This window comes from Clupea harengus, chromosome 2 (genome assembly GCF_900700415.2).
Source record: "Clupea harengus chromosome 2, Ch_v2.0.2, whole genome shotgun sequence".
NCBI lineage: Eukaryota > Metazoa > Chordata > Actinopteri > Clupeiformes > Clupeidae > Clupea > Clupea harengus.
In genome coordinates, this window is record NC_045153.1 from 16,651,474 (window position 1) to 16,679,043 (window position 27,570).

The following is a 27,570-nucleotide window of genomic DNA, read 5'->3' on the forward strand; positions in this document are numbered from 1 at the left end:
TAGCTTGTTTTTTTCAATCCTAGGTCTCATTCGAGCGTAGTTTCTTCTCACTGTTCCTGTTCCCCCGTCTAGTAATGGGGGTTAAAGTCCTGCCCTTCATATATTTCTCAGCATGCTTGGACGTGTCAGTGGGGGTGGGGTGGGGGGTTGGGGGGGGGGGGGTCCTACATTTTACAGTGGTGACGATTTAAAAACGGAATGGGAGGATACAGTACTTATTTTTAAGGTGAAAATGTTTAATTATTTTGTTTCACGTAATTTTATCTTATGGTTGATATATACTGTATGTACATATAATATATATAGTATTTATTTTTGTACTACGTGTTGATGTTAGGAGAGCCATGTAAAATGTTATGCCTTTAGGTCACAGCATGCAGTGTAGGAGAGTAGGCAGTTCTTATTTTCCAGGTGGAACAGATAACATCCTCTTATTACTTTTTATTTTTACCATATGGGACCGTGTATTTTTAACAACAGAGGAAGAATGCCTACAAAACTCACCAGCTTGTCCATTTACACCGTAAACACTAGTGGAGCGACAAAAAAAAAAGCACTTCGTTTTCCTTTTTCTAATAAAAATAACCAAAAGGGTGTGCACATTTATAATTTCCTACAACTGTGGCTAAGTTTTGTGTATTTTGTCAACGTAGCTTTAAGGCTTTTCTAAATCATGGCATCTAACGTTATTTTGAAGCAACACTGATTGACCAGTGGGTCACACTGGGAAACCGGGCTTCAGTTCAAACTGAGGATTTGTAGTCAAAACAGTTGCAGAACATGAAGGACATGTAGATTATTATAAGGCTTCATTTTTTGTAGATTATATTCTTGTAGATCACTGGTGTGGATCAAAATGATGTCAGTTTCAGGTCCCGATGTCTGGTTGGGATCGAAGCCAATTCATCTTAACCAACTGAGGCCTTTTGCTCATTCATACTGTCTCCCTGTCAGTGTTTTCCAGCTTTCTGTGTTCTTTGTACTGTGATATGTTCCTAAATCAAGATTCTCTGCTCTGGAAGTGTGGATTGTGAGAAATCGCTGAGTTTGCAAATACAGTGTTATTGTTCACCTGGCTCCATGGTTTGTTTAGGCTGAGTGCCTTTGACTCGGAGCCTGTGGATCGTTTCCTTAGTGTCTCTCTCTTTGCCTGTCCTGTTGCTAGTTGTTTGGTCTCGAACCAAACTGGAAAACATATTAGCGCTGTGCTTCGAGCATTTCTTAAACCTGCATTTATACTCTCTGTAAACTGGAAAGCTACTCTTGGACTTTGTGTTAACTTAAGGGCTATCCGATAACTCTGTCGTGTCTTTTTTTTTAAACTCAGGCAATAATGGATTCTTTAATACTACAATGGAAAATAAAAATGTAAACGTACATTTTGTTGTGAGAGCAGAGAAGCTCATTCGGATGGCCTTTTCTCAAACTCTACCATAGTGCTGAACAAATCTGAAGTGCATGATTCTGTGTTTTTGTTGGAATGGATAGGAGTATTGCATGCCGGTGTGTGCCAAATGTTAAAGAGCATGTAAATATTGTTGCAGATTTGGTCCATGTGTAGTACCTCTGTAAATACTTGTGTATATATATATTTTGGAAACATTTTTCTAACTTCATATTAAAGATGAAGACATGGCATTTTAACTTAACTGGGGAGTCACTGTGTGTTTATGGCCGATGGAAAATCACAGAAATGAAGGTTGCATCTACTGTTAAACTGTTAAATGTGGATGGAAAACTGTCATATTTCTGACCTGAATGTCCAACAACCCTTTTCAAACAAAGGGAATTCTAGGCATGACTACTCAACTGTGGATGCATTTGGCAGTGATTTAGTGAGCAATAAAACACGTCTCCATTTTGTGGCTTTGATCGACATTCTAAATGGTCCACATGTCCAAATTCTAGCATTCTGCATTCCCGTGTACGGCTATTTCTGTCACATGAAAGATATCCCTCCGCTGTCCCACTGTTTTCCGTTCGCACTTTTCCACAGATCAGAGATTTTCCACTCGGCTGCCCAAGCCTGAGGCACATGAGTCTGCCATGTTGTTCCAACCGCTGCCCTCTCAGAGATCGTAAATACAAAAATGGGATCGTGACGACATTCAACATGACTCTTAGAAATGCTACAAAAGCACCAACTAATTTAGGTTTCCTGATAAGATATCAGGGTTGGCTTCACCTCACTATATACACTGAGAGAGCAAGTTCATGAGCCCTTAAGTGGGCATTCACACATTAATGTCTCTTTGAAATAGCCTAGTCCTCCCACAATCTTATAATCTTATATATAGTAACTATGACTAGGCATGAAGGAAAGACATGATTGGGTCTTCATTACCGCTGTCTATGAAAGGCCTTGAATTTAAATCCAATGTAAATAAATGACAAGCTTTAACACTGCCTTAAGTCCCATGACCACAATTGGGTTTTAATCAAGGCAAAAAGCTCTCCAATCTAATTTTTCCAATTACATAGTATCAGTAAATTTTGGTTTCATACTAGTTCTGTTTCTGTTTCCAAAAATGTTTAAAACTAAAGTTTGATACGGTGTGTGTCAGTGAAATGTACTTCCAAATGTAAAGCCAGTTCATCTCATTAGAAGACACTGGGCTGTAAGGTTGTTCTTTTGGGGTATTACTCCACTACAATATGCCACCTGCTCAGTCACAATCAATAATGAAACCCTCGTGTCTCTAGACATGCATTGAACCCACCATCAAATCAGACATTTTAAAAAGCAGCATCTCTTTTGACAGAGTTTGAATTTGTGGGCCAGATGATTTATGAGGCATCTCTAATTTAACCGCACTTAAGAGGGGAGGATAAGGAAACACGAGTCCTCTGGTGCGTGTGCCCAGGGGTCAGAGGTCAACACCATGAGCCTTTTGTCCACCCCATGTCACAGATGGACTGCGGGGCGAAAGATGAAGTCAACATTGTCCAAACACACACGACTGATATTTCACCCTGAGGCAGTAATCGTAAAAAAAAGAGGCATCTCTGGTTACTAAATAATCTGAAAATGGCTTAGGGGGACTCTTCTGAGGCGACCATGAAAACAGTACTTTTCTTTTACTTTACACGATGAGTTTATTTCCTGGAATTACTGTCAAACTCCCGCCAAAGCGATTACCTCTCGCTGGATGGAGTCGAGTGGCTGATTTTAAGGGAACCCTCGGCTACTTTCGGCCTTAGAGGTAAGTCCCGTTGAAGGACTTTCCCCCAAAGCCACATGCTTTCATTTTGTATTATGTTTGAGTGGTTTATTTGCAGTGCTTCTCCGCATTCTCTAGTTTAATATGAGCCACTGCCAGCCAGTGTGGGAACCACAGCTCGCAGTGTTACCTAAGCTAAGGTCCTAAGCCTCCTTATGAAAGTTGTGTCTAGGAGCTGGGCAGCGAAGCAGGGGAAACAAATTCCCTAATCTGTTTTTTAGGGCATTCCAACATTTTGATTACCCCCTCAAAAAAAAGAAAGAGAGAGAGAGAGAGAGAGTAAGAGAAACAAAGAAAAAACAGATTCACAATGTCTCAAGGTTTTCTTCCACTCCCTCCACCAAAACGAATCCATTTGTGCAGCCGTGGAGAAGGCCAGTGGCAATAAAAGTCAAATTTCCTCACCGTGGTTCTGTTTCCAGATGAGCAGTAACGTGTTTTTAATGATTCTGAGCCACGGCAGGCCCGGTTGCAGATGCCTGGCTCCGGGTCCAGAAGAATGACCTCCATTGTCGGGGAGCAGGTTCTGCATGCCCCGGCCGGCACTACTGCACCAGGATTTTAATTACTCAGACAGCAGACCCCCCCAGCACCGGCTAAGCCACGACACAGACAAGGCAGGTCACTTCTCATGGTGCGAGAAATAAGGCCAACTTGTGACACTCCCTGATGTGGTTAACAACAGCTTTAAATGTGTACATCTGTAGATGTACTATTATCATTGCGTGACCTTACGATGATGATATGATAATATAATGATATAATAATGTGTGACATAGAAACTGCGCAAATGCATTGTGAATACTGAGGAGAAGAATATGGCAGTAGACATCAGCAACAAGGTGACGGATATATGAGGCAGTTATTTTAGTGCTACTCAGCTTGTCCCTACAACCCAAAGTGGGCCTGTGTCATTGCATCTGGAATGTGGAGTTCTGCTTTAGCATGAAACTGCAGAGCTTTGATTGGCAGCTGATGATCCAAGGGAACGCGTTCAGCTGAGGGAGCGGGGTGGTGAAGGCAGGGTGACCGCTGGACACAGCTGTACCCCAGGATCCGGCCGGAATGCAAGGGGATTAGGAGCGGATCAAGGCCGCAAGCCAGGTGGGATTACTGAGCTGTGTGTGTCTTTGTAAGTGCGCTTTCTATACATCCCATAATAACCTTTGCAGACGTGAAAACACACAGAGGACATGCAAACTGCACCTACTGTCAAAGACGTTTACAATTTTGAACCCTCCTCGTTTTGGGGCCTTGTGTATAGTGTGGTACTTATCTAAAAACATCTGGATCTGGATCAGATGTTTTTTTCCAGTAATAATGTGGAGTCACCACAAAGCTCTCAGGCAGCATCACAGTTGGCCAATACCTGCCATTCGATAAAAACGGCTCCATTTGAATCCACAGTGTCTGTGAGAAAAAGTTGGCGATGTTAGTAGCAGATCAGCACTGCTGGGTGGAGATTCACACGCTTCAGCAGATGACACATGGGGCAAAGATTTGCAGAAAGGGAAGCGGCTGACAGTAAGGAAGAGTGCTGAACTGATTGGTGGGAAATGACACACATTGTCTTTGGACTTGGACGATGGAAATGTTACAGGATGTTTAAAAGGTTTTCCTCCCTTGGACTTTTGCAAGACACATAAATGGCCTGTTTTTTTTTATTTTCTATTCTCTCACATTATCTGTGCCTCTGATCGGTCCCACAACTTTTTGGTATTTTCGCTCGATGGCCAGATGTCCCTCTGAGTTGCCATTCTTTGATCTGGACCACTGTAAGCCTAGTCTCGCTTTTGTTTGCCCAAGACCAAGTTCTTCAGTCATTACAAATCCCCACTCTAAGTCTCTTATTAATTGAGTGAAATTCTTGAATTGAAATCCTAACAGGATTACTAATTAGATTACTGCATGAATGAAAACAGCATTAGGATTAGACTAACTACACTTTATTTGCCTGGACAAGGCTGTCTACAAACTCCCAAACCCATATACTCACGTACTGCCACACTCCTGGTTGCCATGGTGAGCTGGTAGCAGCAAGGGTTAACACGTCCCTTCTTGGCACTGCCCAAGAATAACATTCATCACAGCGCTCCCTGGCAAAATGCACTTTCAGTGTGAGCCTGTTTCTAAAAACAGGAAAGTGCTGGGCGATGAGTTATGGGAATCTTCCATTGTTCTGGACAGACCTGTGACACAGAGCCTGTTCGTCATGCGAAGCCCAGTGTGTTCCCATGCCAAAGGTTTAGACTTGCTCAGAGGATGGGATATAAAAGGCATGAAATTAAAGGTTTCATATTAGGGGCTTGCACTAAAGGTTATGGTTATGATCAAAAGGCAGTAACGTATACACTGGCTGATCCAGTGCAGGACTCGTTGTCGCTTGCCATTCTCTAAGTTTAATGTTGCACTTGTTTATGTAGGTTCAGTGTCTTCAACCTGGCAACCGATGTGTACCATAAACTGTAGTGCAAGTGTGTGCCATTTCTTCATATTCCTGACATTTTTTGACACAATATTCAAAAGTCGAGCAACTCTAATAAATGATTGATGCCTTGTCCCAATGGACATGCTCTGTGTCTGACCCCAGATATCTCACCTCGATTAAATTTTGATAGCCTGCATTTTCTTCTGTGATCTGAATTTAATCACTGAATCAGAGTGAATTCATTATGATTGAAGTGCCAAAAGGTGCTAAGGTTTACATAATGGTTGACTCTCCAGAACAGTCTGTTCCAAATCTTCTATTAATTAGTATGTTTAAGAAAGGAATTTCCTTAAGATAACATTTTGAACGTGACTTCTGCCTCAAGACCACCTCAGAAATTACCTCAGTGACCTCCTTCACCTTTATTCTTGAAGCAGGAAGCAAGAGCATGAACAGCAACACCACATGCCTGTCATAGTTAGCAGTGCAAGTGTTTAGCGCACTCTGCTATGTGCATTCACTGCTTGCACTTTAACACTCTGCTGTTGACATATCCTTTGATACATTTCTGATCCCACTCATTCAAGCCAATTGAACACCAAGACTATGATAAATGTATTAATGGATTAATCAGCGAGGAAACATGGTCAGGCAGTGAGGACAACAGAGAGCAAATTTCAGACTATGGATTGACTAACCAGATCAACTTGTTTGTTTGGAGTTTCAACCATGTCCCCCGTCTTCTCTAGCGGGCCAATTATGTTAGTTTGTTGTTACCTTGAGGCCTGATCTGTCAACACCAGAGCTCATTGGCAGACATTCATTTAGTTACATCTTCACTTCAGTGCTCTTCTCAGGTAAGAGCTGTGACTCCTGTCAAATGTACTCACCTGCGACAGATTTAGGCACACAATCCAGTCTGTCAAAGTTCATACCCAGGTACAAATGAGATTCGCTTGTACATATTTCTTTTACTGACTTGAACTTGGACTTCCGTGAGCTCTTGCCATGAACAAAATATATTGTTTTGTTACTATTTTCCAGTTTGCATTAGCATCAATGAACACATCAAAGGTTCCTTGATCAATTTGATTTGAAATGATTCGGATAAAAAAAATCTATGGAATGTTATGACGGGAACGTTTCTTGAATCATTGACATTTTCAGCAGGTGCCACTGGCTGTATCACATTCTCACTCAGCTGAGGAGTTTGGCAAGACTTGGTAAAACAAAGACAAGAGTTAAATGGAGCTGCTAAAAAGACAATTACAACCAATAGAAAGCACTGTCAATCACAAGGTGCTGTGATGTGACCTTAGGGGTCTGCAGACTTAAGAACTTGGAATGATCATTGCACGCTAACGCGCCCAAATCCCAGACAGACTGTGTTCAATTGACCATTGTTTGGTTCAACTTACAACAGTGACACGCATGTTTTTCTGATGTGTCAGAGCAGTTCATCTAATGCAACTGACTGGTCACAACCCCAGCCAACAAGCCTATTGCACGCAAGCACATTCTGGTACAATCGCTAGTAAGCATTAATTGATTTAGGCTTCAGCAGCCTCATGACCTTTCATGACCTTTCCCATTGTTCAGGCAAGTCAATTTCCTTAACAGAAATATTGCAACTCCCCCCCCATTCATTTATCCTAGTTTATGGATGTATTATCTAAGGATGTGTTTTAAGGAATCGAATTATATACAGACCTTGCTCCATTTCAATGTGAAGTTATATTCTTGTATGGGTCTCATCATGAATGCATTCTTGCTGGTATAGAACTATTCATGGCTTCAAATGGAACTTTGGCAATCTTGTTAAGATGTCTACCCCCTGCCTTGCTTCTGAAGTGTGAGCATCGGGGGGCAGTTGGGCACTTGGAGTTTATGTTGGCCCACACATGGTCACACCTTAGGAGACAGCGTTAGTGCTGTCAAACTAACTTGGGCTGCATACCAGACGCGGCGCAATATTTCACCCAACAAAAATAGTCAGAGGTTGAACAGGGAACGCCAGAATACACATGGCCACACAGAGAAAAACAGAATGGATGCAGAGGATAAAACAGCTCTCTAAACTGGGACAACACAAGTTTGTTGTTTGTACTAGAACGTTTAGTATGTTATTGCTGTTCTACAAGAAGCAGATTTGTTTTTACAGCTCTGATCATTACAGATCTAATCTATTGTCCTCTCAACAAAACGATGTGCTCTCCAGAGTATTGACGAAATTAAGCTGAAAATGGAAAGCTTCACGGTCATCTCTGAAATTAGTAGGCCAAAAGAATCACGTTCCTCTGAAGGTTCCTACTTGCATTAAATAAGTCTGAAATAGCAATCGCGGGGTTCCGCTGCATTTTTCTGTGCATGGAAATGGCTGTCTTAATTCACGTGGGTGTCGTTCCAAGGGTGAGACTGATTAGGTCCCCATCTGCTCTCTGATGGTTGCATTTGGGTTAATGAATGCTAATGTGGCCCCTGAGACACTCACCCACGGCAGCTGGTGCCGCCCTCCCACAATAGCCCCAAGTCCAGACATCTCCAGCTCGCCCTGTGTTTATCTGACTGGGTCGCGCCATTCGGACCCGTCGGTAAGGGGGTGTGAGCTGGGGCATGGGGTATAAAGGTCTGATTTTAGCGCTTGTAATTTGAGTTTGATAACAGCTACGGCAACATTCGCATAATCTGAGGGCTGAAATTAAATTTGTATTTAAATTCAAATTGAATTTGGTCTATTTGGATAGTTTGTAAGTCTGGTTGAAAACTGAGAAATGCTAATTGTCTCGTCTCAGGTGCAGCCTGTTTTCCCAGTCTTAAATATGAATATATGCAATTCAATATTAAATCAGCACATCAATACAATGACTCCATGATATACATTTACACATATATTGATGGAAAAGGGTTCCTGACTTTTGTTAATGAAACTCAGAAACTAAAAATGACAAAATATTTTGCTTTATTCTATATTGCATGGACCTCTAGCAGAAGCTGCCATAAAATTTACACACAAATCCTCAACACTCACTTTCCCAACATCAAGTGCCATCTGTACAATCAGCAATCATATACTAAATATATATCAATAACTAAAGAGCTCACAGACACACCTAGACACTAGCAACTGAGCTCTCAACCTACCTAAAAGGTTAAAAGGCAATCTGAATCAATGGGTATTTAAAACAAACAACGATAAGGAATCAGTATGTTTCAGAAAAGAATGGAATATCATGGACTTCTCACATCGGACACTGACAAAACAAGCGGACATAATATTTAATATATTTCCTTCTATTAAAAATAAATAGATTGTAATCTTACAATATTTAGTGTACATCAGAGCACCTGACTCCACCACACTTTAAAGGTATGTTCTGTATTGTATATAGGCAAAAGTCTCTGAAAATCTGACGGTCAAGTGTTGAAGTGCCACTTTTAACTCTCTTGATGTATTCTTTTTTTGAGTTTATTCGTGTTTAAGTGCTGTACCACAGTACATGTGAACATTCAGTGACCATCCCTTTGCGGTAGTATTTTCACTCTTGGCTGCCTTGTAGTTTCTTCATGACAGAGCTGCCTGGAGGTGCGTTGGTGAAAACCGTCCCCACGAAAGCATGACTGCCCCAGAGGTTGTGTCTGATGACTTTGCAGCAGCCCAGGTCTTCGATCTGGAAACCCAAGTGGCGATACCTTTCGTCTGTCTCGAACAGTGTGTTGTTCGTGTACGTGCCAAAAAACTAGAAGTGTGATAAACAGAGAGTATCGTTTACTACATTGGTTCAATTACGGGAAAGAGAGATAGAGAGAGAGAGAGAGAGAGAGAGAGAGAGAGAAAATATATAAATCACCAAAACACAGGAGAGGTATTAACTCACTGCAAGCCCTGATGAAGGGTCTATGAAGTCTGCCCAAAAGCCTTCTTTCTGCAAAGCGTAGCAAATCTCCTTGGCCCCGTTGATAAACTGCAAACATTATGCCATAATTAAGTTATACGAGGAAGGAGAGAGCTATTCGTTGAAAACACCACCATGCACCAAACGCTCAGAGTCCCCATCTGTAGTCATATGGACGGGGAGCAGGGGATGAAATGAGCTGCCTGCTGAGGAGACCAGAACCCAGACAGGGTGCTTAAGTAGACGGTGACTAACGCAAATGGTACAGACGGCCCCTGCGAAACCACGCAAAGCCTGCTCACTCACACACTAGGCTTCCTCTGCCTCTCAACTAGTCCTTTGGCAGTACTCACAACGCAAGAATTGACGTTACCAACTCTATGGTTTAAAAGACCAGCCAAAAATACATAACATGTTTGAGTAATGCCCGTGTTTCGATTTTTTTTTTTAAAGTCACAGTGCCATCTTGCCTTTAAAATTGAGAGGGAATTTATATGCTTGGCTTTGTCCACCAAATTATATCTTCCACGTGATAAGCAGTTCAGATGCATCTTGCCGGTGTACAAATGTCCGTACATATACGGTGATCGCCATAATGTCGTAGTAACACAAAGCTCTTGGTCCTTCCAGTCCTCTAGGGCTTTCTAAAAGGCACACTAAAGGATCTATACCAAAACAGCATGTTTAAATGTATTGAGCCAGGCGCCTGGACACTGTCAGAAATGTAAATCAGTCTGGAGGTGGTTAAGAAGTGACAGCATCGCGCAAACAAGAGAAAGACATTTCTGTTGGGTCCATGTGGGACTAAACATATAAATCTACAGGGGAATGCCCAACATAAACACTGCAGCTTGCAGTAGAAAACTGCCATAAAAAACAGAGCTTAACAAATATTCTCACCAAGAGACTTGTGCCACATTTCTAACACATCTAAAGCTAGTAATGCTAAGCCAGACATTGACCAGGGCTCAACATTAACTTTAAAAAGGCATGACTTTTTGGTTACTAACTAAATGGTTGCCATCAATAACAGCCTCTATTCGAAGTTGTGAATGTATATATGTATGTGTGTACTACAATAGTGATTAAACAAATTAGTAAGTATTTCACCTCAATCAGGTTGATTGCTCAAAACAGTCCATTGTTACGTGTAGTCTCTCTGATGTATGGCATTCTACCACTTCTGAAGAAATTCTGAAGGGTTCACTAAACGTTAGTCTACTAGCAAAGTGACCGGATACCAATTAAATGTACGCTGTGCAGGGGTTAATACCGCCATGGTCTAGAGAGGTGTTTGTCACAGCTTACATTAATAATCACGTAGGCTACTATCACATGCACATACAGGATATTAGACAACACCATGAGGCTAGCAAGTTTCGGTCACGACGACAATCAGAGGTATGGAACATTAACCTGTGTCCCATTTATCGAACAGATAAGCCACAACAAGCCAAGGCTATGATGTCTATTACAGCCTAAGATGTTAACTACCTTCTGTCAGGCTAAAGTTACCTGTTGTTTGTGATAGATGGCTATAGCGCATAGACTGAAGATATGACTTCATCCAATATACTGCAATTAACAAGTGTTATGTACTCACACACATTGTGAGTCCAAGTTTGTGTTGGGAACAGCATCATTAATCAAATGGTGTTATACGTTTTTACAACAGTTGCTAACTGCAGTGTTGTGGGCCTTAGACGATGTTCGGATATCACTGAGAAATGTATAAAACTGCGGTTGCCGCTTGTATCAATTTGGTGTCTAAAGGCAACCGGGCAACCATTAATGTCAAGCCCTGTTGAACATACTTAGTTTATAGACAAAGTTATATGTATTTAGTTTAAACAATGTTACAACAATGCATAGCCTAAGGTTCAGGGTTTGACTCACTTTAGACAGCAGCTGCTCCCGCTCCTCATCCACCTCCTCACACCACCTCGTCATGTCATTCTCTGTCTTCTGCGTCACCGTCACCACCACCATACTCTTAGAGGGTGCCTCCGGGAACATTAGCTGGAAATCTGGGTTATGAGAAAAACAATTGATGATGGTCTTCAGTTATAATGCCGATTTGATGTTTTCAACACACAATTGACTTCAACTGTGACGGCACAGTTATTGAGCCAAATGACAATGTTAGTGAACATGTGTCTTACGTCAACCAAGCTGAAATAGCAAAAAGTCTGTGAAGTGCAAAGCTATTATACATAAGTATAATTAAACATGAGATACATGTTAGTGGTCATAGCGACCAATAAATCATAAATCCTGCCAGGTACTCTGAGGTGAGAACTAAGATGATGTTGGCTTGATCTTCAACATGGCTTGAATAGTTGTCTGAACATGAAACTATTCCACCAACTACTGAAATTGCAGTCCTGTATATTTCACCATAATCTCTAACTGCCATGTTTGTATTACTAATAATAACTGGCACCATAACATTTGCGCTTTTTTCTGAGACAGCAGACTCAACATGTCAAATAACTGAAGACAGAATATCAGCAAACCTCAACTAACAATAGGATCTGAAAATGTACACAAATATCACTCTCCCACTGTCCGTTGCACTTATTGATTATACTGCCCATACCAAAGTCAAGGCTAATAAACTTAGTAAGGTAATGTCTGGTACAGACGACCCTTCAAGGAAGACTTTTTTGCATTAGGTCAACAAGGACCCATCCCATGGCATACCATTCCCATACACCTTCATCATAAAGCAACTATGGGGTCATGGAGGTTTTTCTCACGCCGAACGTGTGGAAATTCCATTTACCAACATTTGGGCAACATACCGGTTCATGTTTTACCAGGTTAACACAGTAAGAGCAAGAGGGCAGCCCATTAAACTAATGTTAGGTCGCCCTCTTGTGGCCATTCCAGACATTAACGCACATGCAACTGCATTTCAGTTGTATATGGCAATAGCTAGCAGCTTCTTTGGTCTCAAATAACATTAGTTGTATCTTCATCACCCTTTTTATGTTTGAAGAAAGAGTAAAGCAAGAACAAACAAATACAAAATATAAACATTTCCAGCCTCACCTTTCTTCAGCAGTTCTGGGCACAACTGTATGGCACACTCCACATTAGAATTCTCAAAGTACTGCTCCACTTTGCTAACAGGCTGTGGGGGCGATTCTTCACCCTGTGGACATAACAGCTCACATTAGCTCTACTGTCCCTCTCACAACAATGCGATTAGCTATGAAACAAAAACGCCTTTTGTGCCTTCAAACCATTGGCACAACTAACCAGAAACTTAGTATTACACACATATCATCCCTCAAAAAAAGAAGGTCACCATCACTGTTCAACTAACCTCATACTCTGAGGCCAGCTGGGCCAAAATGAAGTGGTGTCTGTCACTGCTGGAGGGTGCGGTCAGCACGTCTGGGACTTGTCTGGGGAGCGTTCTCATCTTCTGCTCTACAGTCCCCTCCAGGTGGCAATCAAAGCCTGCGTTACCAGGTAGCTGGAAGCGCAGATCCTGAGGTGCGAACGGTCCCATGTTCGCGTCTGGCCACACCGTCCTGGGTCCTAAAACACACACACACACACACACAAACACAAACAACCACATTAAAGGACGGAGAAATGTATCCATAAACAGAGGGTTACCACAGATAGCAGGTCACAAAAGAAAAACTTAACCTCCCTGTCTATGTACCTCCACCTTGTCATCCAGGCCTATCAGTGATTTAAATGGATTTTTTAAAATAAAAGTCGAGGCAAAAGTTTTTAAAGAAATCACAAGAAAAGTTTTACATTCTTTTCCTGGAGTGTCATCTGAGACATACCACTGCTCATATTAAATGAGGTGAATAAGGCACAGCGCATAAGGCATGTCTGATGTGAACTACTGCAAGTAGGAGAGGCTACAGAGCCATGTGTACCCAGGTCAGGTGGTGTGATGTTCCGGAGCGGCTCGTCAGACCCTGAGGATCCGGCTCCAGAGAAGGCCCTGGCCCCGACCACACGGCGCACTAAAACATGGATCCCTGGCAGGTAGGTCACCATCCTTGCCCTTCCACAGATCACCTGGTAAACATAAATTCACATATACATTAGCTACATAATTTCAGGTTATTCACTGTTTTTTTTAAGATAACCTGCCAACACATCCAAACATATGTGTATGCCATACATACACACTATACAGACCTGACACATTTAAAAAGAGTATACCCTTTTTTTTGGACCGACATTACATACTCAATAAGACATGACAGATGATAACATTACATGTAGACTCTAGAAAATATAAAGTTACTTACACTGGCCATCTTGGTAGGCCTCTTTTTCTTCCTTTCAGTCTGAGAGAGAAAAACACTTATAACCATTAGTAAAACTACACTTTGAGTGTCTTACGTCAACCAAGCTGAAATAGCAAAAAGTCTGTGAAGTGCAAAGCTATTATGCATAAGTATAATTAAACATGAGATACATGTTAGTGGTCATAGCGACCAATAAATCATAAATCCTGCCAGGTACTCTGAGGTGAGAACTAAGATGATGTTGACTTGATCTTCAAATAGCCTTCAGGTGTGGTGTGGCAAAAAGTGAGAGGCTCTAGCACAGAGGAGAACAACTATGGTTTAGGGTAGTTTTATTAGGCCATTGAACGTCTGAGACCACAAATATTCAAGGTTAATATCAAAACAAACCACCTCACCTGATGGTGTTTTGTTTAATAAGTACATCGAGGTACAATTATTCGAGCACTTTACGGCCATGGATACAGTTTGGTTTACAAAAACCGAATCAACTATATCCACTTTCACCTAAACTACTGGCCACTTTACTGCCAGTACTACCAGGAATGCAGACTTGATTTAGTTGAAAGAAGCTATTAATTGTATGGCTGCTATGCAGCAACACATGGGCGTGTATCAACACAAACACGTCATTGGACCACCTCACATATCGCATGCAAGCTAACTACTATCCTGCTAGTGCTGTCTCTGAGCGAGTAAAGTAGTACTCCCTTGATTGTTATTTTCGTACATCGTTAGTGGAAAGCACAAAAGGCGCCTGTAAAGTTACTCTCGCAACTTGAATTAATCTGGAAGATACCGTTATATAACATGAAGTATTTCAACTGGGTTCAACAACATTACCCTGGTTGCTACAACAGCAGAACACTCACCAATGCTATGTCGTTATCTAACGAGCTAATGTTGTCCTAGTACGTTACCATCCTATGCTATGCTATATGACTCAGGTACCCTTACACACTGACCTCTCTTTTGTCTGTGCTAAATTCAGCATAAAGATCAATAACAGCAGAAGTTAAAAGGTGAACTGCTACCTTACCCCTCTTTAAATCGTTAGATAAGTCCAAAGAACACCCAATTTCCCTCTTCCATGTGACCTTACTTCACCTAGGCTGTTCGTAGATAGTGAAAACGTTTAATGAGCGCTTTGAGGAACCACTAAAGGTTGTACTGCCCTCTATTGGTCAGGAGCTGAAATGTTGGTCGATCGGTGATAGTATGTAAAGTCCTGTTATTTAACTTATGCCATTCATTTCGTAATATTTCGTTTCAGTTGCCAAGATATAAAGGCAACGTATAAAAGGAACATAACACGAGTAAGCAAACGTTTAGTCTTGTAATGAAAAGATATCGTTGTTTGCTTGAATCTAAAGTTTTGGCTAGATTAGGATGTAACGGCCAGTGATATTAGCAACGTCTCTATGAATGAGTATCGAGTTTTGATTGTGATTAGCCCACCGGTTTACTATACGGCGATCACGTCGTTGACTCAGCCAATTACATTTTAGCATTGCATTATTCTGCTCGTTAGCTTAATTTCTTTCCAACGAAATAACTAGTCCATTCTTTTTCTTTAAAAAAAGCTGGTTTAAAATCATCTGTGGTCTGGTCTGTGGACTAAATGTTCATTTGTTTTCAAATATTCACTCACCTCGTGGTTCATGCCCATCTAGTGAGGTGAGAGGGGGTTCTAGTGGACCTCCGCCACGGTAGGTGGCGTTGTACGCTGACACAGTGAAAACAAATGACAGCGATGCACGTTGTGATGCAAGTGGAGTGAATGCACAAGATGGCAAACCATAGGCATGGACGTGATGGAAAAGAAAAAAATACAGACGGAGGATCATCAGTTGCAGATCTATTACTTCATCCTGAGCTTCTGTCCAATGACTTCATCAAGTTGATTTTACACGAGGTTAGCAATTTTACAAAAGGGAAGCTTTCCCTGTGAGCTCCATGAGCCATCTATCCTGTTGTATGGGCACACTTGCAAGCTAGGTTAGCTGGTAGTTACCTAGCGAGTCGTCCATCAACAACTTCACTTGAGATTGTTAAATCTGTGTCTCTTATCTGTTAAGAGTTGTTCCCCTACACCTACATTTGGTTTATGGTCAGTAAGGTGACCTAACTCGTTACGTTTTTCTTAGCTCCTAATGTGGGATATTTGTAAATTACCCAACAGCTAAAGTTCACAAAATTCTAACGTTAACTCATTCTTTTTGGTGTTGATCTAAATTAACAGTGTTAAAACAGGTTGATACATTTGACTGACTTAGTAGCATCTCAGTTTTAGATACTTCCTGGCATAGAAGGCCAGCTTGCCTCTCTCTGTGTTACTTTGATCTGGCAAGCTATTGTGTATCCATTCACTATGCAATGTGAGTGGTTTCTAACTCGTGGGTGCTAACTTGTAACTTCTTACTTTAGAGGAATATTCAGGTAGACAGTGATGGCAATCAAGACCAGCTAACGGATCTCTATATGCGGCACGTCATCCCTCTGCCTCAGCGCGAACTGCCAAACAGCCGCTGGGGGAAGAAGATGCAGAAGACTAGAGTGGGACAGAGCTCCTACAGTCACAGGTGAACGGAACATACAAGTTCTCCTGGCTCACAATTGGGAAATTAACTCCGAATGAGCTCCCCTAAAGATTACTTTCAACAACGAAAGCTAGTGTAACTTCACGTTTAATCTGGTAATGCATTACATAAGTTTTGTATAATTCATTTTTAAAAACATTTTTTCCTGTGCTTTGGTCTGCCATAGCTCAACCAGGGATCTAGGAAGGAAGAGGCCACTGATTGTGTTTGACAGCAGCTCCACAGGAAGTGGTAAACTGAAAAAGCCTGACACCTCACCTGGGGTGACAGACCGCCTGAAGCCACCTCCATCGATGAATCTGACCAATCCTATTCGCAAGCTTCCAGGCTCCTCATCCAATTCTTCGTCATCATCGTCTTCGTCATCATCAACAACATCAACAACAACACCAACAACAACACCGCAAAGTCCCAGTGGCCTTCCATTATCAGGGCTTTCCAATTCAGCCACGGCAAAATTAAAGAGGCCCGGAGAGAGTGACTGCAGTGTGAGTATGCGTTGAATGATTCCGCGGTCTGATTGTTCACTGATACAAATATTTGATTAACTAAAATCGTTAAAAAAAACATAATTGAAATTGGTAATTGTTTACCTTTGTTGTGCTTTCTTAGCATTCTCATGTCCCTTACTGTGCAAGAGTGATGAGTATGTAAAAGTGAATTGAATTAAACCACACAATTGCATGTCATACAGCAGCCTGATAATGAGCTCAGTGAGCTATAAAGATGAATCCTCTGTGATCTATATTGCCTTATTAACTATACATAACCCAATTGAACACTTTGGCATGTATGTGTGTGTGCATGCTTGTGATAGTGTTGCAGTATTTGTACCTTGTGTGACCTAAATGTGAATGATCTCCCTAATGAATTTGCTGCTTATTGGCCAGCAGGGGGAGCTGATGTCCCCTGATGTGAAAAAGAAGATCCAGCACGTGTCTTGGCCCTGACCCTGCACAGCGGTGCTGCCCCAGATAGGAGCCTGCCCTGGGGCAGGATGGAGATGGGACATGGACAGATCACCTCCAGGTGGTATCCGTCAGACAGACTCTAGCCACCAAAAAGAGTATCAGTCTGGGATTGTGTGGAGATCTCATGCCCTACATGATGCATGTTCTCACGTCAGCCTGTCTGTCCTTAGAGAGTCAACACTCAGACCCACGCCTCAAAAGTGCACTCCAAATGTCTTGAAAAAATGTCCTGTGCACTTGCACAAGTCTCACGCTTCGTATTGACTGAACTTGCCAGTTCGTCTTGATGAGCACCAAGTCCATATAAAAGGACATCAGTTAAAAAATGAGTAGATGATGCTGTTCAGGAACCAGAGAAGCCTGCCCCTGTGGGAATATGGTGTCAAAAGTGGAACAACCTATCCCGAAAATGTTTGTGCCAGCGGTTTTATTTTATGAACTACGTAACCATAGTGACATCCCCTGTCGGTGTGGATTTGCGTGTGTTGTCACATGATTTGACTTTTGAATGTGTTTGTGCGCTTTGAGAGCAGAGTGCTTTTACTGAACCATTTGACTGATGTGGCAAATGATGACAGCTGTTAGGTCTTATCGTGGGTAGTTTTTAGCTCCCTTGGCTGTCTTCACAAACTTGAGCTTCTTGTGTTGCAGGCGGTTTTAACTTTTAATGCAGTTGGTTGGATAAGAATCGCACAGAAGGCTGACTTGAGCAATGATAATTTGTTGGTTAATTTTCTCTAAGGATCGTGTTTCTTCCCGAGCCTGTGTGTTGAATGCTCTAGATCTAAGGGCTGCCAAGTGGGAAAAGATACGTATGCGCAATTAACAGCTGCAAACACCACACAATTGCAAAAAGAACCTGAGAATAGATCTCCTGGAACGATAAAGTGTTGGTGTACTATATGAAGAGACCTCTTTCAATTTTTCTATCGCAAAATCAGATGGTGTTGAAGCATTTTTTTGTGCAATAAACTGACAAAAGGATTTTTATGTGTCTGAAAATCTTTGTTTTGTTGTAATGAGTTGAATGTCCGTTATGGAATAAATAGAGTGTAGGCTTATTTAAGAGGTTATTAATCACACACATTTTGCATTTTTTTTTTAGTTTATTTAAATCTTCACAAATACAAGTACTTTTTAAATGTGAAAATATGGTCATAAACAAGGCACTCTTGGTAGTTGGGATGTGTGTTTTTTCACAGTGTAATTAGTTCACATAGAAAAACTGATAGTTGCACTAATGCTGTGTTAGAAAAGCCAGGTAAGTCATAAATATTATAAAGTTATAAGTTGATCCTACCTGCCTTATGTCTTCAAATAGCATTACTGACAATACATGGACCAAGGCTCGAAGAGCCACTTCACATATGTTATTGTAGACAGGACATAAGGCTCTCTGAATATATATATATTTATAAATATAGTCTATGCCATCTATCTTTTGCACTTGATATTTTAAAGAGCTGCTGAAAGTGTCAGATCAGTGCTTGTGAAAAGCGTCTCTTTTCAAGCAAAAGCCAAAGAGGAAAAGAAAAATTGAACTGATTAGTAAATGTCAGTCAGCTATACGTTTTTCAGCCTGTATATGATATATATACAGTTGTTTGCTCTCTCTCTCTGTCACCATTTTTCATAGCACTGCTGCTGTGCACATTTCATTGAATGTCCGGTCTTTAATTGTCGCCCACGCTGCTCCTGTGGACGTCTGTCTTCAGATGTCTTTGCCACACTCGGGGCACAGGATGTCATCGCGCTCGGTCAGGAAGCCACGGCCGACCAGGGACATGGAGCACTTCTTGCAGTTGAAGCAGTCGTTATGCCACTGGCGTTCCTCGAAGGAGATGTACTTGCTACCTCCGAGACCTGGGTTACAATTCCAGAAAGAGCATTCAGAAAAAGGCCATTCACAGCATACCAGAGACATCTTTAAGGGGAAATAAATGACTACACGTTCAGAAATGGAAAAATGACCCTGAAGAAAACCACCTCTGCATATGACAAATAAGATGTTGTGTGTCAGTATGTGTGTTGCATACCACTGATGGGGGTGGTGCAGGAGGCACACTTCTTGGCATACAGGTTGCAGAAGCAGTTGAGGCAGTAGGCAAAGTCATCCCGGGAGGTGAAGCGCTGGCCGGAGAGCTGCTGCTTGCAGCCAGTGCACAGGAAGCAGTCTTTGTGCCAGGGCTGGTCATGGTACGTCACCCCGCCGGTGGTGATGGGCTGAGAGAGAGGGTGCAGAGAGGGAGAGAGAGAGGAGTGATGAGGTGTTGGTGAGTAGTGAGCGATTAGTGGAAAGGACGGGCGCGTCTGAGGACAGTTGAAAGTTTGTGGCGTGATTCCCAAAATGTCTCCCTCAGCTGAGATTCTGAGATAATATGTGTAATATGTGTAACCTGCAGAAGCATCCTAGAGGTGATTTTAAGTCATTCTTCGGTCAAGACTGTCTAATGTCATTCACTGTAGTGCTCTGACATCTGGGTATTTGCTGTTATACGGAAGCATTAACATTATATAGGCCGTTCAAAGCACGTGTATCAGCACACAGTCTCACTAAACCCATGTACCTTTCTCAGTCAGGAGTGGAATGTTTGTTTACACATGACTTTCTTTCCACATTCACGTGTCTGTCTGGGTTCCTCCCTATTTTTAGCTAACTGTAGAGTACAGTGCTTAGGCATAATTTGTTCTAACACCATCTTGTGATGGCATGTTCTCATAAGACTGGGTGCCTGTCTCCGTCTGCCCTGACTGTCCTGTGTGTCCTCTGTGTGTCCTCTGTCTTTGATCTGAGGAAAAAGTTGCCAATAGAAAAGGTCTAAAAAGTCAACAAATCAGACATTTTGAATTAGAATCTTATTGATTCTATGAAATACCCATTTTAGTGAGGAGTTTGTTCTTTAGAAGAAAATCCTTCACTTGTTGATCTTAAAAAAATATGCATGGACTATAAAAACAGTTTCTTTGTGGTTATGTGGCTGGCATGACAAATGTGTCGAAGCCTAACCTTCTTGCAATGCACACACTGCATAGCGAACTGCTTCTCGTAGCAGGGCACACAGTAGTTGAAGTTGTCCTTAGGGATGAAGCTCTTGGTGCCAATCGGCTGCTGACACCGCTGACAGGTGAAGCAGGTCTCATGCCAGCTGTTGCCCTTGTGCTCCATCTTCCTGGTGCCTGGGAGAGGAAGAAGGGACGTGAGGGAAAAATAATGAACAGATGATGAAACGTTGATTTTAACAGTCCAATTTCTCAACTTTAGTTAACCATAGCATAGATCCATTTTTTTAGAATCTGTTTTTTTTTTTTGCCTACCAACGGAAAATCCCATGTTAGTTATTTGGTTCACATCTGTTTGAATCTACGTGCTATAATTCTCACCCGCTGCACTGGCAGAAGATTTACAAAGATGAGATAATAAGACAGCTGTAAAGGAGCATCCAAGGCTGATTGATGAGAACGTTGCACCTCATTTGACCTGATTGGACTAAGTGGCACAGGAAGAGCGTGAGACACAAATACGTTCCTTACTTTATGGGAAGCCTGACAGAACATCTCACTAAAAATAACAACCGTGGCATTTTTGTAAACACGTGAACATTTTTGGGGAGGTGGGGGGGAGATAACAAAGAACTGTTGTGTTTTAAAAGGATCTGCATGTGATCTAAATCTTAAGTCAATTGAAAAGTTCAAGCATAGGGTTGCAGCCACTCTGACTAACACAGTGCAGATAGTTCACGAGAGACCAGGTCATGTGATCGTTCTTGTTCTGGTACACAGAGTTGCCAGCAGTCTTTGCATGTTATCTCTATTCCTTATAAAATAATATCTTGGCTCTCTGCAGTTTCCTGTTCCCAGTATTCACCCTGTAGCTCACGCTACATGGTACCCAGTCATGAAATGGCCATTATTATTTCTGTCTAGCAGAAAGAAAGAACAGACATACGTATAAGGTTAACCTAATGATCCCTATCATGTTATAGTTATAGTTCATGTTATGAAATTCTAACAAGTTAACCAATGACTAGATGCGTGACTGAAATACAAATATCTATGTAGACATAGAGTTCACAGGAAGGTTCAGCCCCAGTAGAACTCATGGAACTGAAGCCCCATGCCTATTAAGCTGCAACCTAAAACCGTGATCTCACCAGGCATGATGGTCTTCTTGCACTCATGGCACTTGGAGGAGTACTCGTTGGAGTAGCACTCGGTGCAGAGGAGCTGGTCGTCCTTGGTGGAGAAGGGCTTGTCCACCAGCGAGCGCTTGCACATGAAGCAGTGGAAGCAGTCCTCGTGCCAGTGGCGGTCCTTGTAGGACAGGTCCTATGGAGAGCAAAGAGGGACATACAGAGAGAGAGAGTCACACTAGTTTTCTCTCTTTTTGGTTGGTCTTGTACTGAGATATCTTTGTTGGCTTCCTGCATAACAACCCTTAGTGCCTTAAGTGCTTAGTGCTTTGCTAAACTCATTGGTGTGTGTGTGTGTGTGTGTGTGCGTGTGTGTGTGTGTGTGTGACTTTTACCCTGCTGCTGCAGCCAATGGGCTTCTTGCAGTCCTCACAGGTGTTGGAATAGAGGCTCTCGTAGCACTTCACGCAGTACGGGTTCTCCTCTCTCAGGACGTACTTCTTCCCAAACAGGGACTCCTTGCAGTAGTGGCAGTCATAGCGCTCCGTCATCCTGACGGCTCCTCGGAGTCAGCAGACAGGTAGAAGAGATGGGAGAGGAGGGAAACTGAGGGATGAAAGTACATGAGCTGAACATTTTATGTCTTTTGCTATTTTTAAACAGAAATGGAAGTTTCTGGGGTTTTTTGTCAGATGATTTTTCCATACAGAAAAGGTACTATGGTAGGACTGGTATGAAAAATTGTGAAGAGTGAAAACATTGCTCATCACTAGGAAAGCCCTGACTTCAGGAAGATGCTACAGCCCGCCAAAATGTTGGTAACAGACTGTGTGAAAGGCCACAAATGATCCTTCACCGGCTGGTGTTCGGTAAAAGTTCCCCAGGTGTATGATGAGATTAGAACCCAAATGAACCCAAAATGAACCATGGTATGCAAGTAATCTAATTCAGCACTCCTCAGTTAGATGCAAGGCTGACAGACTAGTAGTGGGAAATTCGAAAGCTACTGCATGCATCACTACATGTCCACACTCTTACATACATGTACCTACCTATGCTCTGTGTGTATGAGAGAAGAGGATAGTGTTGAGAAGCCATGACATGCAGTAATGGCATGCAGTAAAAGAAGCCACTCACTCTTGGCAGCTGTTTAAAGCCTCGGCCATGCTAATCTCCTGCTGGTTGTCCCTCCCATGAGCCTTTGTGTCGTGCTCTGCTGTACCCCTGCCCAGCTGTCCCTGATGCTGACACGCTCCCGTCGGGCTCCCTTGTGTCCCCGCACACACAGCCGAACTGCTGCTCCACTCTCCGTACTCGCTCTCTCTCTCTTGCTCTCTCTCTCTCTCTCTCGCTCTCTCTCTATCTCTCTATCTCTGGCTAAGTCCGTCACTCACTCACTCCCTCCTGTTTCCTTTCCGTTCTCCCGCTGACTACTCTCTGCCAAGGCAGCAGCACCAGCGTAAGAACCCCCTTTCCAGAGTTTGACCATATAAGGACTCAAATGTCTGAAAAGTGGGAGAAAGCTCACTCACTGGAATTCCCTCACTTCCCTTTCTCATATTTTGTCTCCTCCTGTCTTCATACCTTTTCGCCCCCTCCTTTTTTTTCCCTTCCCTGTAGGAAGTTAAATTTGCATATAATTTTACTGTCCACTGACCTCTAGTTTTACTAGCATATTGTGGTAATTTTCCATTCCCTAAACAGCAAATTATCTCTGCTGTTCTAGAAATCTCTCCCTTTATTATCATCAGTCGTTGTGAGAGCCTTTATCTTCCCCTGCCCATGTTTATTTCTGTCCATCAACACCGTCTCCTTCAGTTTCCTCTCTATAAATCTGATGGGCAAACTGGTAGATGCCTTCCACCATTCACAGCCTATGGGTCTTAAGGACCAGTGCAGCAGCAGAGGCAGAGGTGATGGCAGAGAGGTATTGACTTCAATTTGTTAACAGCCAGAAAATGAAGTGCAGAGTGCCTGAGATGACATACAATCTCCTCCTTTCATTTCTCCTCTTTCATTCCTCCTCATCCCTCTCTACTGCTGCTCGTTCCCCTCTCTCTCTTTGCCCCTGCTATCTCTCTCCAGTGCCAGCAGATTAGACCCGGATTCATCTTGTTCCCAAAATAATGGTGGCAAACAAACCAAACCACCAGCGCAACTGCAACCTATTTTGAAACGGGGGGAAGGGAGGCAATCAGCTGTTGCCAGGGTGAGGATCTTGTGTGGCCGAGCCTTTTGAACTCGCCCGACTGTGGGGGCTCATCAGGGCTCAAGCGTTACCCCCTCATTCTCTCCCCTGCCTCCCCTAAGCCTGGTCTCAGCAGCCTGGGGCACGGGGGCCCACCGCCACTCTAATGGCCATCCAGAGTATTCTGGGACTGGGCGGCGAAGGTTTTTCCACAAATGGGAAAAGACGGAATAAAGACGAGCAGCTGCGATCAATCTCTGTGAGTGCCCATCGCACAGCACACAAGGCTCACTCAAAGGAGATAGGGACTCCTGTAATATCACATTATTAGGCAAGTTTATTTCAAGTCTGGCAGTCGTTGAATGTGACCAAGTGAGTTGAATTTGTTCTTTGACCACGTTTGGTTTCATAAAAGTGGATAAAGTTTAGTGGGTCACATGATCCTTTGAACCTGTGATTTCAGGCATCTCATGATCAAGGCTGCCAATTGTCCAACGTCTATACTCATTTATTTGATCTGATCTAATATGTGTAATCAAATAGAGAACATTGTCAAAGTTGGCAATATGAGAACATTTCGATTAGATTTGCTTCCTTTGCTTGTCTCGTGCTTGCTTTTTAGCAAGACCACCAATAGGTAGTCAACTACTCCCTCGACTCCACCCTCTTCAAAATAGCACACTCAAATTAGTAAACCATAGTTGTAACATACAATGCCAAGATGCATGCCCATAAGACAAGAAAATCTAAAAGGAGATCATCTTATTATCTCCTTAGTGTCTCCTAGACAACAACGAGGTTGAATGGAACCAAGAGTGGGATTTAGGCTTACATCTCTTGACCCTCAGGTTTCTAAATGGACCAAAGGAAGGAGAGATCTCAACAGGGTCATAAATCATGCTCACTTTTTACGAAATATGTAGACATCTTAATATTTGCTCTTACTTTGGTTTTTCGGGAGTGGGGCACAAATGTTGTGATAAAGAAAGAAAAATGATAAAGCACATTTAACTAGGCTATGACAAGAAGACTATTGAAAGCAGTGGCGTAGAAGGGAAGCTAATAGATCAATTTGTCAGTCATGTTAGATTTTTATAATGAAGGGCCTCATCTCATTTTTGCCTCAAAGCGTTTCTTCTTAGGAAGTTTAGGATACATATCTGTGATTAAATTGATACATCAATGAAACAATAATGAGTTAAACAATAACAAGTCAAATCTAGGTATCCTGAGCCATCAAAGATCCATCTATGAGAACTAAAGTTTTCCTATGGGTGACACTGAACACATAAAATAGCCTCTTCACCCAGGTTTTTCTCTTTAGGAAGCCAAGAGGCAACAGGATTAGTCAATTGCCAGCTATTGCCGGCTATTTCTGTTCCCTAAGGCATGAATTCCCCTTTCACCATATGGGACTAATCTCATCCAGTCACACTCGTTTTTTTCAATAGACTTGGAAAGAACCTAAAGAAGCCCTTCATTTAGCCATCCACGTAACAACTTGATCACCCCTTGAGGGTCCCATGTGTAAGTCGTACACCCCATCATCTGTCATTCTCTAATTTCCATTGAGGCTGTAACGAGTTGCCAGTTGGCTACGGTGAGACCTGCAGAGAGGCTGGGTTCGGCCAGTGAGCTGGAATGCTTTTAGAGGGCGGTCTGTCGAGAGGTTTGTGCACTGTAGCGCAACACCACTGTACTTGTCTCTTCTTTCAGTGAAATGCCTGTGCCCTGTGCTACATTTCACACTCTTTAAAACCTCCTGACCACCCGGGGAAAACAGGCTGCGAATACAGTCGGACAGGTGCATGGTTAAATTGACAGCATTTATGCTATGCTAGCATCTAGCAAGAGAGGAAGGGGAAAATGCAAGGCATGACCAACGGGGTTATCTCTTTCGTGTAAATGGCTAATGGAGGACTTGTGTCAGCACACTTATGAAGCAGAGATGGCACACGCTAAGGATGGTAGACAAAGAAAGATAAAGTGTTTAATTGAGAGAGAGAGAGAGAGAGAGAGAGGGGTGAGGAAGAATGAATGGGATGCCACATACTGAAGCCAGCAGAAGAGAAATCCCCCACAAACAATGGCTGTTAATGTTCCTGACTACAGGTAAGTGATCTTGATGGACAACATTAAAACCGTTAGTGTGAACATGGCTATATGTTTTACATATGTTACATATTCTTTGCTGCACTACCACCTACTTTATAGGGAGTTAATTGATCCCTCAAGTGTTTTTTTGATATCACACCATTCCATATCAAGTGCAGTTTGCATAGTAGGTACTTTAATACAGTCCCTTTACTATTGCAGTCACTAAGTTTTCATTAATACTGATAAACATAGGCATTTCATTTTCAGTCATTGATGGCAACATGATAACATTTAGAGAATCAAAAGGTAAGGTAGTTCAGATGCTCTTACCTCTGGCTGTATGTGTCCGGGTGAGGGGTCTCTGCTGAGTGAGCAGGGGCTGCTCTGGGCCCAGGGATCTTGTCCGCTCTTATTGGCTTACTCCACCTATGGAACGCCGCTAATTGAGAGGTGGTGGGGCTTAGGACAGGCACTCTTTATCTAGATGCGCTATAAATACAAGCACAGCGCCACCACTGTCAGACACAAGAGATAAAAAAGCTACACACACACATGCACAAATATGCACATTCACACACACACACACACACACACACACACACACACACACACACACACACACACACACACACGTACCCTGCTGTCCTTTTAAGGCATCACACTGTCGTGTGTGCTAAGAGACATATGAGAACAAACACCCTTGGAAAGCCTCTGCAGTCACACACACACTAAACGATAGTGAGATTCCTTGTCTGAGCACAAAGGCACAAACATGCATTAAGTCTCTCCACATCTTCAGTACTCACCCAGTCAGTTTAAGGTGCCATCTCAGTAAGGTGTGGTGATGAAGAAATAGATTTCTAACAATGTCCAATGTGAAGGAGGCAGAAAGAAGTCTGGATGACACAGTAGATGTGTGAGAGAAGTATGGCGAATTCTCGAAGCTAATGCCACTCTGGGCACGGGTGTCAATATGAATTCTGGGAAATATTTGGAAGCGGGAGACCTTCTCCTCCATCCCCCTATTAAATCCCACTTCATCTCCTCTACTGTTCTCTCCCCCCCCCCCCGTGCTCTGACTCCCCATAAACTTACAGGGAGGAAAAAACAAACATCCGGGTGTCTGTATTGGAATTCAGATTCCTGGACCTTCCCACAAAGAACATTCCGGCATAATTTATCTCCAAATACACTTTTGGACACCATCTAAACAAAACATCACTACCGTGATTTAGCTTCTTTCCAAGATTCAAGCTGATCCTCACATTCCCTCATGCCTGCCAAAGAAAAGAGGGAGCGTCATAATGGTTTCAAACCTCTTTGTGGACGTGAATGTCGGGCTATTTTTAAAAAGAGAACAGTGTGGAGAATTGCTTTGTTTTATTTGGTGCACTGGAAGTGTCTGGAAAAAGCATCTGCTTTTTTTTATCACGTCGTTGACTCAATGCCAACCATCTCACTCAATTCAACCTGTTGCTGGCATAAGGCCTCTGGAGGCTGCCTACATGAAGCCTAGAATGGAAACTCTGTCTCAGGTGAAATGTCAAAAGAGCACAACCTATCAAAGATTTCTCAGTCTCCCGCCCTGTCTCTCTCTCTCTCTCTCTCTCTCTCTGTCTTTCTCTCTCTCTCTCTCTCTCTCTCTCTCTCTCTCTCTCTCTCTATGTCTTTCTCTCTCTCTCTCTCTCTCTCTCTCTCAGTGGAATTGTGTGATTGATACTGTGCAGGCATGGTGACGAGAACTCTGCAGTGTTTC

The 27,570-nt window shown here is 42.5% G+C and overlaps 3 protein-coding genes across 9 annotated transcripts; 1 reads left to right on the forward strand and 2 right to left on the reverse strand.

Moving 5' to 3' along the window:
* Nucleotides 1–8,591: 8,591 nt before the first annotated feature.
* On the reverse strand, nt 8,592–15,512 carry mmadhcb (metabolism of cobalamin associated Db). Of its 3 annotated transcripts, none has more exons than XM_012819642.2 (8): nt 15,480–15,512; nt 13,829–13,867; nt 13,448–13,592; nt 12,874–13,091; nt 12,597–12,699; nt 11,439–11,569; nt 9,525–9,611; nt 8,592–9,386 (listed from the first exon to the last, which is right to left on the reverse strand). In XM_012819642.2, exons 1-8 carry the CDS (start codon nt 15,495–15,497, stop codon nt 9,186–9,188), a joined length of 942 nt encoding a protein of 313 aa, XP_012675096.1. In that variant the 5' UTR covers nt 15,498–15,512; the 3' UTR covers nt 8,592–9,185. The 3 variants fall into 3 exon arrangements, with proteins under 3 accessions (XP_012675096.1, XP_012675104.1, XP_031440640.1); XM_012819650.2 differs by lacking the exon at nt 15,480–15,512 and adding an exon at nt 14,868–14,949; XM_031584780.2 differs by lacking the exon at nt 15,480–15,512 and adding an exon at nt 14,701–14,789.
* A 96-nt stretch (nt 15,513–15,608) lies between these two features.
* c2h2orf49 (chromosome 2 C2orf49 homolog) lies at nt 15,609–18,384 on the forward strand. Of its 2 annotated transcripts, none has more exons than XM_031584807.2 (4): nt 15,609–15,743; nt 16,256–16,410; nt 16,595–16,916; nt 17,319–18,384. In XM_031584807.2, exons 1-4 carry the CDS (start codon nt 15,609–15,611, stop codon nt 17,376–17,378), a joined length of 672 nt encoding a protein of 223 aa, XP_031440667.1. In that variant the 3' UTR covers nt 17,379–18,384. The 2 variants fall into 2 exon arrangements, with proteins under 2 accessions (XP_031440667.1, XP_012675133.1); XM_012819679.3 differs by having other exon boundaries at nt 17,322–18,384.
* Nucleotides 18,385–18,485: 101 nt separating this feature from the next.
* Nucleotides 18,486–26,828, reverse strand: fhl2a (four and a half LIM domains 2a). 4 transcript variants are annotated; one of them, XM_031584797.2, is made up of 7 exons: nt 26,621–26,828; nt 26,145–26,240; nt 21,925–22,135; nt 21,551–21,725; nt 20,407–20,576; nt 19,436–19,622; nt 18,486–19,262 (listed from the first exon to the last, which is right to left on the reverse strand). In XM_031584797.2, exons 3-7 carry the CDS (start codon nt 22,078–22,080, stop codon nt 19,111–19,113), a joined length of 840 nt encoding a protein of 279 aa, XP_031440657.1. In that variant the 5' UTR covers nt 22,081–22,135; nt 26,145–26,240; nt 26,621–26,828; the 3' UTR covers nt 18,486–19,110. The 4 variants fall into 4 exon arrangements, with proteins under 4 accessions (XP_031440657.1, XP_031440655.1, XP_031440649.1 ...); XM_031584795.2 differs by having other exon boundaries at nt 26,145–26,253; XM_031584789.2 differs by having other exon boundaries at nt 26,145–26,303.
* Between the last annotated feature and the right edge of the window lie 742 nt (nt 26,829–27,570).

Excerpts from the sequence above, each read along its gene's own strand:
- mmadhcb (XM_012819642.2), bottom strand. Across the intron at positions 12,700-12,873 it reads AGCTGGCCTCAGAGTATGAG|GGTGAAGAATCGCCCCCACA; the intron begins GTTAGTTGAACA and ends TTATGTCCACAG. Across the intron at positions 9,612-11,438 it reads GGGAGCAGCTGCTGTCTAAA|TTTATCAACGGGGCCAAGGA; the intron begins GTGAGTCAAACC and ends TAATGTTTGCAG.
- c2h2orf49 (XM_031584807.2), top strand. The coding sequence starts at position 15,609 with ATGCACAAGATGGCAAACCATAGGCATGGACGTGATGGAAAAGAAAAA. Across the intron at positions 15,744-16,255 it reads TCAAGTTGATTTTACACGAG|AGGAATATTCAGGTAGACAG; the intron begins GTTAGCAATTTT and ends TTCTTACTTTAG. Across the intron at positions 16,411-16,594 it reads CAGAGCTCCTACAGTCACAG|CTCAACCAGGGATCTAGGAA; the intron begins GTGAACGGAACA and ends GGTCTGCCATAG.
- fhl2a (XM_031584797.2), bottom strand. The coding sequence starts at position 22,080 with ATGACGGAGCGCTATGACTGCCACTACTGCAAGGAGTCCCTGTTTGGG. Across the intron at positions 20,577-21,550 it reads CAAGAAGACCATCATGCCTG|GCACCAGGAAGATGGAGCAC; the intron begins GTGAGATCACGG and ends TTCCTCTCCCAG. Across the intron at positions 19,263-19,435 it reads CTGCACCACCCCCATCAGTG|GTCTCGGAGGTAGCAAGTAC; the intron begins GTATGCAACACA and ends ATTGTAACCCAG.